This window comes from Chiloscyllium plagiosum, unplaced genomic scaffold (assembly GCF_037043375.1).
Source record: "Chiloscyllium plagiosum isolate Xiang-an unplaced genomic scaffold, Cpla_swu_hap1 HiC_scaffold_28, whole genome shotgun sequence".
In the NCBI taxonomy this organism is placed as follows: domain Eukaryota; kingdom Metazoa; phylum Chordata; class Chondrichthyes; order Orectolobiformes; family Hemiscylliidae; genus Chiloscyllium; species Chiloscyllium plagiosum.
In genome coordinates, this window is record NW_028270166.1 from 28,481,203 (window position 1) to 28,496,871 (window position 15,669).

At 37.4% G+C, this 15,669-nt stretch overlaps 1 protein-coding gene across 1 annotated transcript in view; it reads left to right on the top strand.

Moving 5' to 3' along the window:
- The window catches only part of LOC122565296 (A disintegrin and metalloproteinase with thrombospondin motifs 6-like), a 164,630-nt gene that overhangs the window by 22,417 nt on the left and 126,544 nt on the right, over positions 1–15,669 (top strand). The window contains exons 3-4 of the mRNA XM_043721104.2: positions 9,126–9,490; positions 14,901–15,063. Coding sequence (XP_043577039.2) covers positions 9,126–9,490; positions 14,901–15,063 — 528 coding nt within the window. The remainder of the gene's footprint in view (positions 1–9,125; positions 9,491–14,900; positions 15,064–15,669) is intronic.

Genomic DNA, 15,669 nt, shown 5'->3' on the forward strand with positions numbered 1-15,669 from the left:
AAGAAGAAACAAAGTGAAACTCTTGGGGGAAAGTTCCACACTGCTTTGGTTTTACATCAAATATAGCAAGAATTCCCAAAGTTGAGTTTGGGATCATAAGTGTGGTCACAAATTGAAGTTTTTGAGGTTGCAAGCTCTGAGGCAGCAAAGCCTGCTGCTTAGCAACTGTGCTATCCCTTTAACAGGCCTTGTTCTCACAGCCCACACCCCTCGACCTCTTCCTGCTGTCACAGCTGATGAGCCACAACAGTTTGTAAAATGGGGTCAAAGGAGGTAATAAATTTTGGAAGCACTGACATACAATCTCCGCCAATAGTGACATCAAGTGAGTGCTCAGGATTTCTAGGATCTAAAGATTTAATGTTTTAACCTGGCAGCAATTAATTAGAGCATTTATAGTGTCTAATAATTAATACTTTCAACAATTAGTTAATCAAATTCAACATTTTGATGGGAGCTAGGTAAGCAATTAGTGGAAAAGAACACAGTTAAACAGTATATTGCATTGACTGAACTCAGCAAATTTAAATGTATGGATGTAATCAGTCATGGATTTAGTAGTAAGGGATCTCATCCACTTTGCAACATGTGTCACCAAGTTAATTAAGCAAGGGCTTTCTACAAAAGAGGTACACAACTCTAGGTGGGTGCTAAAACATATCCTTGGAACCCTTGTACCCTGGTTACTGACCCTCATCAGGGACTAAATATAAGCTCTCCAACTGCAACAGGAGGTAGTAGTTCACATCTTGGACTGGGGAGCACAATTGTGATGTTTGGCTTCACCTTGGCTTGTTTGGAAGGCAGCTGTTTCAGCATTTCATGACTCAGTTATGTTTAATTCATTAGGGATCTCCCTTGGTGTTCCATCAACTATTTGGGAATTGTGAACTGGAACACCAGCAACCACTTTTCATTCAGTTCTTAACAAGTTAATGCATGAACAGGTCTTTCAATGTCAATTCCTAGTGTGAAAATGTGGATCAGTTTTTGCTCGTAAAGTTAGTGAATTCCTAGAGTAATAGCATGGGTACAGTATCAGTACAAGATGGGCACAGCCCAACAGGATATTTTGCCATGCTGGCATTCTGAAGGAGGAATCCATCGGTACTACTCCCCACATTTCTTTTCTGTAGCACTGCAAATATATTTTTTCTGATAATTATCCAAATCTCTTTTTGAAAGACTTGATTAACCCTATCTAGCACACTGTCAGGCAGCGCATTCCAAATCCCAATCATTCACTAGATGAATGTGTTTTCTTAATTGTCACCATTACTTCTTTCAACCATTACCTGGAGGTTAACAATAATTATTATCCCAAGAGCTGCTTCTTGATTCAGTAATTTTCTTCATTATATTCTGTATTAAACATTTCTAAAATTTCCTCCTCACTCACAGTTATTGTATTGTACTCTCCTTCCAGGGTAGCAATCCCATTTGTGTGGCTTGTTACTTCTACATCTCAGATGCTTCAAGATGGTGTTAGGTACACCTTTCTATGTTTTGATGGGCTGTGTATTTTACGGGCTTTCTTCCCTGCAGCCTATGTACTGAATCAATCACCTCGATTTCTTCTTTGGTGCTTTGTTTACCCTGCAAAAGAAACATCTTATTCTGCCTTCGGAGTTCATCTTACCTAGATATCAGCATTGCTTTTTCAACTGTGAAATCTTGTCTCGCTGTTGAAAGGTCTGGTGAGGCCTCATCTGGAACCTTCAACCCATCGCATGCATAATTTTCTCCAGGTCTGTAAAGGTTATTTATGAACAAATCTAAGTTTACCCAAGGCATCTGTTTTGTTTTCTGATTACATTTTGCATGCTCTGCTATTAATTTTACCCCTGCACTAAAGTACACATCGAAAACTCAATGCTATCTCATGCAACGCAGTATTTTCATTTGATGCCGCATCTTGCAACTACATTGTTTACAGTGGTCCCCACCACATACAACAGTGTACTACCTTGCTTTTTGCCCTGTTATGTTCAGCTCCTTAAGTTGTTCCATATCTTTCCTCCAAGCCTCCCATTCCTGACTCTGGAAGAGTCCATTGATTTTTCTGGAATTGTTCCTATACTGGTAGGTTAACATCCATGCCTGACCTGCTCTCCAGAATTGCTCCTTTGATTTTGACAGTCATTATTCCTATGACCTGCATTTCCAAGTTGGTGCTTACAGCTGCCTGATCCCTCAGTCATTTCTCATCCTTCTAACAATGCTGCAATGATCCCTGACTTTACAGTGACTCTTAATATTATTTTGTTTTCCTTCTTGACGATGAGGTTCACTTTAATGTTGCATTTGATGCCCATTTCAATGTTTTTGCTTCATTGTCAGCCGCTGCCAACGCTGGCACTGTGTTTGTGTTTATGTGGTCTAACAGTAATTATTCTCTGAGGTACTACTACATGAGTCCAAGGTACTTTCAATAAGAAGGCTTTATTTGCAACTTAGTAGATATTTAACTTTTTCATAAGACTTGGGTAGAGTTGCTCCCTTCTAGTCTTCTCTGCATAACCATGTGCCAGTCAGATAATCGCTATGCTTTTAATTATCATCATCATCATTCAGCATTCTGCTGATGTGTCGTGTCTCAACTCTCATGATTTAAATACCTCTATAAAATCTCCCCTCAACACGCTTCTCCAAGAGAAACAGTTGAAACTTTTCCAATCTCACAATGTGGCTGAAGATCCTCCTCCTTGGAATCATTTTCATGAATCATTTCTGCATCCTCTCTAATATCTTCACTTCTACCGTAATGTTCAGTGCCTAGCAATAACTGAGTTGAGGCTGAAGCCAATGTTTTGCACAAATTTTACCTCCTTGTTTTTATATTACTATCCCCTATTGATAAAGTCTAGGCTTCTCTATCCTTAATTATTCACTTTCTCATGCTGTCCTGCTACTTTCAATATTTTATCTCTGGTTCCTCTGCTCATGTATTCCCTTTAGAATTGCACCTTGTATTTTATGTTGTCTCTCTACATTTTTCCTAAAACATTAATCACTTAACATTTCTCTGCATTGATCTCCACCTGCTACTTGTCTAAGCTGTAAATGTCTATTTGAATTTCTATACTATCTTCTGTTTTATATAATCTACAAATATTAAAACTGTCCTGTATAGATTATTGATACATATATCTGTGGGACAACAGGGGTCCTAGCACCTTAACCCTCAATCTTCCTTCAGTCCCAAAGACAACTGTAAAGCACTACTCTGTGCTTTATGTAACTCAGCCAATTTTGTATCAAGGTTTCTACAGTTCCATATATCACATGAGCTCTAACTTTGCTCACTAGTCAGTTGTGAAATGATGTATCAAACAGTTATTGGAATTACAAGCTTCTATTCTAAATCAGTTGTGTTTGGCTTGTCATTTTCTCTGCCTGTTTTTTAAGACTTATCTTAAGTATTTTTACCTTAAGGTAGCTTACTGATTTACTTTGAGTCAAGAAATTGTCCCAACATTTTATGGGCCAGTTGACCACCCATTATCCACTATTTACTTAATTTCCATACAATCAACTAATGGGAAAATGTCAGAACTTTGCTGAGACTAAATTAAATACATTATTAACATTTTTTATTCCACTGGCCACTTTAAGAAATGAAAGTGATAAGACGTGTAGGAAGGATAAAAGAAAAGGAGATCAGAAGTAGTTGGTTTGTAAACTATTGAGATTGCCAAACATTTTTTTAAAGAAAGATTTAAGAAGAAAGTTGTTTCAGAAGAAAATTTGAGTTAAATTGACAAAGTGAGTAAATAATATTGAGCTGGATGCACATATGTAAGTAAGTTTTTACAAGTGCATTCATAGGTATGTGAATTTGATTAGCACAGGACTGGGGACTGAGCAGTTGCACACCAGATATGGAGAGATGTAAAAATCAACTTTTTGAGACCCATTTTTGGGTCAAATGCCAAAGATTAAGGCATTAGAGACAAAAAAAGCTGCCGATGCTGGAATGCAAAGCAGACAGGCAGGAGGCTGGAACAACACAGCAAGCCAGGCAGCATCAGGAGGCACAGAAGTCGATGTTTTGGGTGTAACCTTTCTTCAGGACAGAAAGGTTAGGACATTGACTTTTACATAGTTAATATTTTAAAGGTACTTGCTTTCAAGTAAAGAAAGTGACTAGTAATGGGGCATACAGAAACATTTTAATTAGCACTCTCATCATTTGGATATATCACTATGAAAAACCTTGAATGACAGAACTAATTCAGTGTTCTAAACATGAGTTTACTCGATCAGTTCTTTGTGGAGTAGATATGTAACCCATTACATTTTCCAGACGCAGGAACTTTTAACTGGATAAAGAGCACCCCGTTTTTCAGGTAGCTCAGCACTCAGTTCTGATTAATCCACTGGGCTCATTGGGTGTGAGGACCCCATCAAAATCCCATAGCAGTATGGAATTCAAATGCACTGCCCGATACATTTCACCACGCTGTGGTCCCAGTTCAGTTCCACTAATCACCAACGGCCACAGCCCGGGAGAGGAGCAGTCACATTGGTTGCTCTTGCAGTTTCAATGCTGCTTAGGGATGACACACTGACAGCACCCAGCACTTCACCTGAACCTTGGTTCTGGAGGATTGCACCAAGTTGGCATTCACAAGTTCCATTTTAACTAATAACGAATTGATGTATATGCATATTTAAGGTATTTTTGGCCAGCAGTTGGAGGTTGACTTAAAGAAGATCAACTATTGTTCAACAATATGTAGTGTTCGGCAAATAATGCACAGGAGAAAAGGGAGAACAGTCACCGTTTTGATTGAAGGCTCTGCCACAGCATGAGAACTGTGAACGAGGTAAAAGTATCATGCAAATGGTATTTTAGAGTAAAGGAAAGAACTTCTACTCTCTGTAGTTACTGGATCACAGTCTATAAGGTAGGTAATTTTGGACTGAGATAAGGAGAAATTTCTTCAACCAGAGACTAGTCAACCTGTGGAATTCTTTTGTCACGGAAGGCAGTTAAGGACAATACAATGAATGTTTTCAATAGGAGGTAGGTATAGTTCTTGGTGCTAATGGAATAAAAGGGAATGGGGAGGAAACATGAAAAAGGACGCTGAGTTGGATGACAGCCATGATCATATTGAATGGCAGAGCAGGCTCAAAGGGCCAAATGGCCTACTCCTGGTCCAGTTTCCATGTTTTGATAGTGAGGGGATTACAGACTGAACTTGTGAAGAAGGTGAGTAAAAATGTAAGAAAATAGTAAAAGAAGAACAGGACCTTAGTAATGACTAAATCCAACTTTTCAATAAACGATTGTGCCAGGAATATAGTTAGTGGTGAAGTAGCTGACTGGTTATTAAAATGGGTCTCCACTTCCACATCAGTGATGTGTTTTGAATTTAATAAGGATGTAAATTATCACAGAGCACATTTATGACTCACAGTATTGTCACGCATGCAAGGTGACATGGCTCTGTGTAGATTATCAGAAATAAAATGAGCTGAAAGTTGTGACAAGGGTAATCAACTTGAACTAAACCCCAGATCAACAAAATGTTGCATATAACCTAAATGTTCCTGTGTGCTCTGTGCTTGACACAGGGGTGTTGCTTGAAAGCCTCAGGCTCATTGAGTATCTTGACTGAAGTCTCAAGAACAGGAACCAATCAAGCTCTGCTTTTGTCACAATGGTGATGATTTAGAGGACTTAAGTTGTGCCTTTTGAGTTAAGGAACACTATAGATATTTATCATTGGCTGATTAATTCTGTCAGACTGGAGCCAGGGAGTATGCCGTGGCATTCAATGGTACTATTGCCAGTTTCACTCAGGGATGAATGTTACAATTTGAAACATCAACGTTACGGTTGCTGCTGTTATCAGGTGGATGCAGTTAACAGATGTCTGAGGCAGGTGAAAGGCACTGTGTCCTCAGCCAATCTCACAGCCAATCTCACAATCAAGCTCATCAGTCTAACAAGGATGTAACATTTTGGCAAGTTTATCCCAAACTGTAACATGATGGCTGAACTTTTCAACATAGAAGCTACATCATTGACAATTTCGACTTTTAAAACTAAAAGTAAAGGGGAGCGATGCATTCACAAATCTGAAATGAGCTGGGGTTAAACAACAGTCATGTTAGAATTGAAACTTTTTTCAAATATTCAGCTTAATACAAACTCTTTTCAATTTTATCATAGTTCCTAAATCATCTCCATTCAAAGAATGTGTCAGCTCATTTTTAATACATTTGTTTACAAATCAGGATTTACTGAAAGAAATATGGCAGTAAAATCAAGTCACTTAATGCAAATATAAACAAATGATTAGTTGAAATATGTTTTTAGTTAGCAGCTTTTTGTAAATCCAACAGCAATAATCTGTGCCCAGGTCGCTAAAGTATTTTATTTTAAAGGTCTTTTACGGACTGATTTTTGTAACCGGTCAAACAACATGCACAGAGAGAAAAACCGAGCTAATGTTTCATTTTGATAGCCTTCTGTCAGAGCTTCTGATTTAAGATCATTGATCTGAAACATTGTTTCTTTCACCACAGATACTGCCTGATTTGCTGAGTAATTTCAGCACGTTATTTCAGATTTCCAGCATCTACAGTATTCTGCTTGTTTTTGACTTTGTTTTTGGCTTTTCCCCCTCCCCTCTCTCGTTTTCTCTTTTTTTCCTAAACTAGAAAAATATGAGACAACCCATTGACATAAAAGCATTTTTAAAAAAAGCAGACTTCGGCCATTTGGTCCCTCAAGCCTGCTAAGTCATTGAAGTGAATTGGCAGTTGTTCTACCTTGGCTGCATACTCTCACCCTATCCCCATATTCCCTGATTTTCTTTGGATGAAATCTTCCTAGTCCCTGAACAATATGGGCCATGGTGAGAAATTTGGGAAAATCAGGTGAGATATCAAGCAAGGCCCTTTTTAATGTTATCTTCAGAAAGCCATGTTTCTGAATTTTGTAAGTTGATACAAGATTCCTGCTGGTGGGGGCAAAAGACATAGTAGTATGCGTTATCACTCATTATCACCCTCATTATTACACAATCTCACCCCACTTATACAAAATCTCCCATTCTCCCACCCAACAGGTAGAAACTAGATGCCCAAAAATACCTGACATAAAGATCAGAGTGGGTATCTTGTGACACCAATTTGCTGCTTGCTCCTCCAGACTCCAATCTAGGACACCCAACACCAACATCCCAAGGCATACTCCATGGGCAGCAGCTGCTTGCATCCCAGGTCCATAGACATTGGCATCAAACACATACCATCCTCACCACATTATCATGGCACAGAGTCTCTCAACCTGTTTGAGTGAAGTAATTTTCTCCTGTCTTATTTCCAAATGGCTGAACCTTTATTCTGAGATTGCGAACCTTGGTTCTAGACTTCTGAATCAGGGAGTCAACTTTGTGCATGCCGCTGATTTTGGTTTGGGTTGGTTTGTAAGAAAGGTCCTCTTTAAATGGCATGCAATCCTCAACAGAAACAAATGGCTTGTTGGGATGGGTCATGTTTATCGCTCTCTTTCCACATGATACAACTAACTGGATGCACTTGAAGACTGGAGCTCTCATCTCTTCTCACTAAATCTTTCCTTGCCTGAGATATACTTAGAATATTCAATTTTTATTAGTAGTTAATTTTGTAGTGGTTGTGAAAGGTTATGCATGGCATCAAATGTTCTAGACCTGTTCCACCAGACAGAAAGTACAGGTGCCCATCTTGCAATATTTAATTTAAGTAAATTGTGGACAGGAGACTTGCAGGTTTCTGTTCAACATACTCCTTCATGATGCCTTCATCATGATTGTGTCTCAGCAAAATGTTGCCTGCAAATTTGAACCTTTTGGATAAATCATACTTTTGATAATTTGCTGACTGGATGTGCACCAGATGTTTTGATGATATGCAGTATATATCTTATTGTTCAATAATTAATTTTTTGCAATGTAAACTCTAGCTTGGGTACAGCCACTGGCAATTCACTCATCCTAAAATGTTGTTCCAAATCAATAGCTTCCCTCCAAGGAAATGTGTTCCATCTTTATTACTGTGAATACTTTCACCTCAGCTGAAAGTCATGATAATATTTAGTTGTACTGTGTTGAATTGCCAGTATTTTTTTTTTTTACAAAATCCTTTTACGAAGTAATGACTCTTGTTAAAACAATTCACATCACTTGCCTGTAATTTCATCATATCCTTCACTTGAAAGAAGTCTTCCAATTTAGAGCTTTTGAAAAATGCCTTTCCGATCTGAGGTATATATTTCTTTTAATTTTTCAATTATCAATAGTGCCAACTGATACCCTGCTCCCTGAATTCATGGTTTTCATGGAAAAGTGAAAACCCATTGTGTCCATTTACTGGTAGAAATATATCTGTAAATTTAACCTTAGTTCATTTTTAAAAACCGAATAGCTGGATCTGGGGACTTCAAAATCTATTCGTAGAACATAAGCCAGTTGCTAAATATTTCAAGCAAATTAATTTCTTTAGATGGTATAAGTTCAATAGTATACCATACTTGAATTCCCATGTTATATCCTGAATAAATGCATGCAACTTGGCATATTAAAATCAACATTTTTGCTGACCATTTCCCTTCTTTAAGCTCATGGTAACATCCTCAGTGATAGTGATAGGATAAAATTGTACCCTATTTGGTTAAGAAATTGACCATGTCATGATATATTAATGTGCAATCATTAGTGTAATTCAAATGTAGAGAGCTGAACTTTTATTAAAGAGGGCAAAGTTTAAACCCAACACTGACTGAAGCTTAAGATTTCTCTATTTGTGAGAAAGTTTTGCTGTTTTTAAGATGGGGTTATGAGATAAAAAGGTCTCCATGAAGAAATATATAACTAAGGGATCTGTTTCTGATCTGCGAAATATTACAGTCTGCTAGTCAACAGTTGTGAAGTTGCATTGAAGAGACTTTCAGTAATGATGCATTAATCTCCTACTTTCAGTTTAAAGAGTATTGTAAAGGCACAAAATTATATAATTGATGAGATTTCAGGAAAAAAAAATCACTAAAGAAAACCTGTAATTGAGGGTTAGGATTACACAGCAAATCTGTAAATTAATAACAAAATAAAACTTTTCTTTTAACACAGAAGAATTCCTGTCAACTCTTGAACACTATGAAATAGCAATTCCTGTCCGAGTTGACCACAATGGAGACTTCCTAAGCTATAATGTAAAAAGTAGCCATGAACTGCGATCAAAGAGAAGCTTACCTGCGTTTCAACATGAGCCAGTTGAGCAGCAAGTTTATTACAAAGTATCTTCACATGGATTGCACTTCCTTTTAAACTTGACTTTACACATTAATCTGGTATCAGATTATTTTACTGTAGAATATTGGAAAAGAGATGGCGTGGAATGGAGGCATGATTATATGGATGAATGTCATTATTTGGGACATTTAGGTGATCTCCAGGGAGTCACAAAAGTTGCTTTAAGTAACTGTAATGGATTGGTAAGTTATCAATTTCTCTGTTACAGACTGAATCATACATTTTATCAATAGCATGAACTTCATTTGTATCAGTTAAGATGATAATGCAGTTAATGCAGTTTAGTATTTGAAGAAATAAACCTGATATTTCTTTTAACATGCTTTGTTTAGTTATTGGGCAACTTAAACATAATGTTCCATTTTGACCAAACTGAGGTGGAGTGCTGTTTTTGTTTCCAGGCACTATAAGATGTTAATCAGGAGAGTGAACCTTGGCGGTGTGGCCACGACTAAGTCCAAAAGGGATTCTCGTCTTCATTATCATAATATGAATTAGTTCTTTTCTTTAATGGTCTCAAAATTGCATACAACAAATAAATGTCTCCTTTCTGTATACTTGTTCTGTGGGTGATGTTATTTCATGTTACAATGGGTTAATTGAATAGTACTCTGTCCTTTCCAGGGACATTTTGCACACTCAACCAGGTACAACTTGCTTCAACAATTGCTTCACTGGTTACTGAAGCAACATCTGTTACAACCATGGTGGTTTCCTCAACAGCTGTTAACTTTTGTCCCTCTCGAGACTACACATAAGTGATCCAAAATATATTTTATTCGCTACTTTAACCCATTAGTCAATACCAATAGGGGCATTAGCCCATTTAAAATAAATTGGATTAATATTTTAAAGAAAGAGGAATTTCATATGAAAATATTGAGCATTTCTACATTGATAATGCAAGCAATCTTATTAAATCTTATTTCTAGGATTTATTCATTTACATATAATGTTAATTATATTTCAGTACATTTCAACTTATTTGTGTTTTTCAAAGCTGAATATACCAATAATCTTCCTTGTTAGCTTTATTCACAGGTCTGGCTATCCATACGATGTAATGTTCCACCTGATTCCCCTTATACTGTACATGATTTGTGAATTGTTAACTTGTGCTGTAATAATAGCTTGGTCTGTTCATATATGCAGATCAAACATGTGTATGAATATAGTTAAAGAAGAACCTGTTAAAAATCATCTTTTTTTAAAAAGTGATAGCAAGACTTATAAGGGACTTATTCATTGGAGCATAGGAGGATGAGAGGCTTTCTGATTGACATTCATAAAATAATGAGAGATATAGACAGAGTTAATGGTAATTGTCTTTTTCCTATCATGGGGGATTTCAAAATGAGGGGGCACATGTTAACAGTGAGAGAGAGAGATTTAAAAAAGAAATAAGTGGCAATTTTTTTACACAAGGTGGTTTGCATGTGGAATAAACATCCCGAGGAACCAGTGGATGCAGGTACAATTACAATGTTTAAAAGACATTTGGACAGACGCACGAATAGAAATGGATTGGAGGGATATGGGCCAGGAGCAGGCAGATGGGACCATTTAGTTTGGGATTATGGGCTGGTTAGATAAAGGGCCTGTTTCAGTGATGTAAGACTCTATAACTCTATGACTCTATGTTACATTGGTTAGAGTCAGTGGAGAAACATGGAATGATTTTCTTGCTTTCCACTTCTTGACTGACTGCCATAGAATGTGTTTAAGAGGAGAAGTGCTTTGACCCTTTGAGTGCTGTAGCTTGAAAGAACACACGTAAAATTGTCTGTGTGTAGTTTGCACGTTCTCCCTGAGTCTGCATGGGTTTTTCCGGGTGCTCCGGTTTCCTCCCACAATCCAAAGATGTTCAGGTCAGGTGAATTGGCTATACTAAATTGCCCATAGTGTTCAGGGATATATAGGTTAGGTGCGTTAGTCATTAGTAATAGGGCAGGGGAATGGGTTTGGATGGGGGAATACTCTTCGGAGGGTCGGTGTGGACTTATTGGGTTGAAGGGCCTGTTTCTACACTGGAGGGATTCTTTGATATTGAACTGATAAAACAAGTTTTCTTGTAGGTTCAGTAGAATGGATAAATGTTTATTTGCACAACACTCTGAAAGTACTCACAAACCCATTCCCCATCGACACACGACATCGACACACACACACATATTAAGTGATTTCTTGGTGCATATAGATTATACAAAGGCCCAGATTTCAATGTTATTCCATTTTTCCAAGAAGGCCATCAGTGGCCTTGCAGGCCTGAAAATTCTCAGTTAAGTTCATTGAAGAGCCAGTGGTCTCTCTTGATAAATTCACAACGGTACTCCAATAATTGGTAGGTTTCTGGCTTTTCAGTTAGATCTGTGGTTGAGCCTTTGTGAGAGAAGATAAAATCTTGCTTGTGTAAGTAAAGCTCGACATCTCTGCCTGAAAGACTCTGTATGTGGCAGAGTTCCGCCATTTTTCTATTCAGGTCATTGTCCCAGAATGCATTTTCTGGGCTGTCCTTAGCCAGATAATATCTCTGCTATCTCAAGCTAGTTTCTGTCTTGTGGCTACTTAATCAATTTTCCCATTAACCACAAGAAATGATTGGATGTCAGCCATCTGTACATACCCTGCTTTACTGGATTGCAAACATGTAGACGCCAAGTCTGAGGCAGCCATTACACTTCAGCTTCTGCAAATATTTAGACAAACATAACTGTAAATTCCATGATCAAGTTCTTGCAAAATCACAAACTGCTGGAGAAACTTAGCAGGTCTGGCTGAATCTGTGGAAAGAAAACAAGTTCAAGGTCAGCGACCCTTCTTCATCACTTAAAGTAATGGTGTAAATTTTGCAGTTAGCAGGGAAGTGATGACAAAAGGTTTGATAGAGGATTTTAAAACCATGAGCAGGCTGGATAGGGTAGATTTGGAAAAACTGTTCCCGCTTGTAAAAGGATCAAGAAGAATAGGGCATAGATTTAAATTGGTGTGCAAACGAAGCAAGTGTGATAGGTAAGAAAAACAGTCACACAGTAAATAGTTAGGGTATGAAATGCACTGCCAGGAAATGTTGTAGTGGTAGGTTCGATTAAGGTATTTAAAGGGCATTGGATAGAAATGGTGTGCAAATACATGGGGAAAAGCAGAAGATTGGCAGTAGGTAATGATGCTCACATGAACAGCCAACTTAGACATGATAAGCTGAATGGTCTCCTTTATGTGTTGTAACAATCCCTTGACCCTGTGATGATGCTCACTGCTGACTTTGAATATAGTTACACACAAAATTGTAACAGTTGCTATACTGTGTATTTCACCTTCCTGGTATTAATTTGAATCTACTGTCAAGTGAAAGTAATCTCTAGGCATCCAGCATCAGGGATGTCATCAAGCAAGTCAATCACCAATCACACTGAAGAATTCTCAGATCAGAAACCAGAAATTAAATGCAGGAATTCCTTTAAATAACAATTACTAATAACATTTTATAAATTTTGCATGCAGCAAATATGCATTAGAAGTGAAATGTCAAACTTAAAATATATATATTAAAGTTATGGATTTATTTTACCATAATGGAAATATTTGATGTTTAAGAAATAGTTTTCAGAACCAGAGAGATTCTTCAGAAGTGGTTATAACTTAATGTATTGTTAAAAACCCAGTAACAGGTAGATAATAGGTCATAACTATTTCAGGAGTTTTTAACCATATCCAGAGACTAAAATGGGAATTTTTCATCCATTCCTCATTTCCAAGGATTGCAGTCTGTGTAGACTTCAGCAGGATAGATCTTCTAGATTTCTGTGTTTAATTATGCATTTATAAGCATCAGATGTTGCTGTTAGTTTCAAAGTTCTCATGACAACAAATGTTGACAGTTTTGCCATCATTCTAGAAGCAATATCCAAGCCAATGTTGTGTATATTTAAATTGTATTATATTTTATTTATATCTATCATGTAGATAATTAACCTGTACACAAAAAATCATATCAACATACCACAAATAGACGTGTCTTAAGTTTGGTTATCATTATCCCAAATTGTAAGATCAGTCCAAAAGGACACTTCATGTGTAAGTTATCTTCATAGCTGACAAGTTGTAATTCCCAAATCCCATTAACAAATGTAATAACTTATAAGCAGTGCTGAACAATTAAAGAAATGTTCTGTGTATCTCAATTAGAGTGGATACTAACCTGTGAGTAAAGACAGCTTGTTTCAGCACAACAAAGGACTTGGTTCTGCTCCTGATTGCAGTAAATCTTGGTTATATTTAACAATTGAAATTCATATTTCAGAGCTGCATTGATTTTGACACACAGTGTAACTGGTAAAAGATGGCACTACGACTGATGATTGAGTTTAATTACCACAAATCTCTTCACTGTAATATAAATGAGTGATGAATAATCAGGAAACTCTTTTACATCATTATAATAGGAGTTCATTATTGACATAATTTCCCACCTCACTTCCAACCCTCCATCCAGTAACCCCTGAAAGTAAGTCTAATGGTGACCATGTAACAACTGTTGATTGGCATTTAAAAAATCTGATTATTAATGTCCTTTTAGGCCAAAATAAATTTGCCATCCTTACCTAATCAGACTTAAATATCACTCCAGATTCAAAGCAACGTAGTTGACTCTTTATTACCCTCTGAAATAGCCTAGAAAGGCACTCAGCCTCAGGAAAGTCAGCGATAGACAATAAATACTGGCCAGACACTCACATCTGATGAATGAATACTGCCAAAAAGAAACCACAACTAAATGTGATGGATCAATTTTCTTTTTGTTCTGATCTTATCTTGCCTGTATATTCATATTTTAAAAAGGATATGAATACCTGTTTATGCTACAGTCTGTTTATTAATTAATTTGGCAGGTGGATATCCTGGTTGTTTTGCTATTTATACAGTTGTACACTTACCTACAATTACAGAGAAAAGTAAATATTCCTGCCCAGTCATCAAGTTAATTTGAAGGAGTGGGAAGATCCAAAATGGCAACATTTTCAATGAGCCCATTTTTAAGCTATTATTTGAGGGAAATTATTGTGTACTATATTGTTTTCCATAAAACCGTAAATTAACTCAGTATTTACAAGTAGATGCTTGATATCTGCATCTTTTAACAAATTGAAACCATTCTGTTTTCTAGATCCTGTGGTTATGAGTAAAACATGTGTTAGACTAAACACTAACCAGGCTGTCTTGATCTTAGAAGTTAGAATTGCTTTATATAGGTGTACTTTGCAAGTACGTGTACATGTATTGGAATTTTGAATGTACTCCAATATAATATTTAGAGGAGTTTGTTTTTCAAAACCTTGCCACTCTGTCTCATACCTCAGTTCTCACCTCCTAGATGTTACGGCTATTAATTATGTTTTTTGTGCAATTTTACCAAATGATGCTGGATCTCAGTCATATGTGTCCACTGAGGAACAATGCAATGTTTGTTTTATTTTGTTTTGTATTTATTATAATGAAAAGTACTCATAATGGTTTTCAAATGGTTATAGAAAGCTTGCAGTTTTCATAATAAATCCTGTGTTGGTAGTAACCACAGCAGTGCTTTACTTTCAGCATGGTGTAATAGCTGAGGATGAAGAGGAATACTTCATAGAGCCCCTCACCACCGTTAAAATGGCTGAATTTAATTACAGTGAAGGAAGTCCCCATGTAGTTTATAAACGATCTTCACTTCCAAATCAACGTCGACAACTTGACGCAACATGTGGAGTTTCAGGTAATAAATCACTTATTTTGCTTATGCCCGCACTTGCGCGCTCTCTCTCTCTCTCTCTCTCTCTCTATCTATCTCTGTTTCACTCTTTCTCTGTCTCTGCCCTCAGCAGTGCCACCTTGCACTACGTCCCGGCTGAGCTGATCTACTCAACAAAGTGGCATTCACATTGTAGCTGCATTATGTTACTTTATGCAGACAGAGCTGCTCAGAGAATTTAGTCAGATGTCCACTCAAATATTGCAGTAGGTGTGGTGCTGCAGTAGTACCTCTTGGTCAGGGCTTTCCAAACTGGGGGCTCGGGGAGCTCTGGGGCAGCAATGGCTGCTACATAACTCTTACCAAGACCTGTTGCGTTGCCACTTTTATATTGTCAGAGCCCCTTATTAAAGTGGGTTTGGCCCAACCAGCAGAACCTTGAGGTCCGAGTGCTGAGTGGTAAAGCCCTGTTGAAATCAAAAAAGGTGTTCTTTAAATGTAAAAACATTGGGATGTCAAGCATGAAAATGGAGTCACAGTGGAAAAATTTTTGGGAAGCACTGCTCAGTGGCTAAGTTACAACCTTGAAGAGAGCTGGAGCAGAAGAAAGGGGAATCTCTACACAGCACT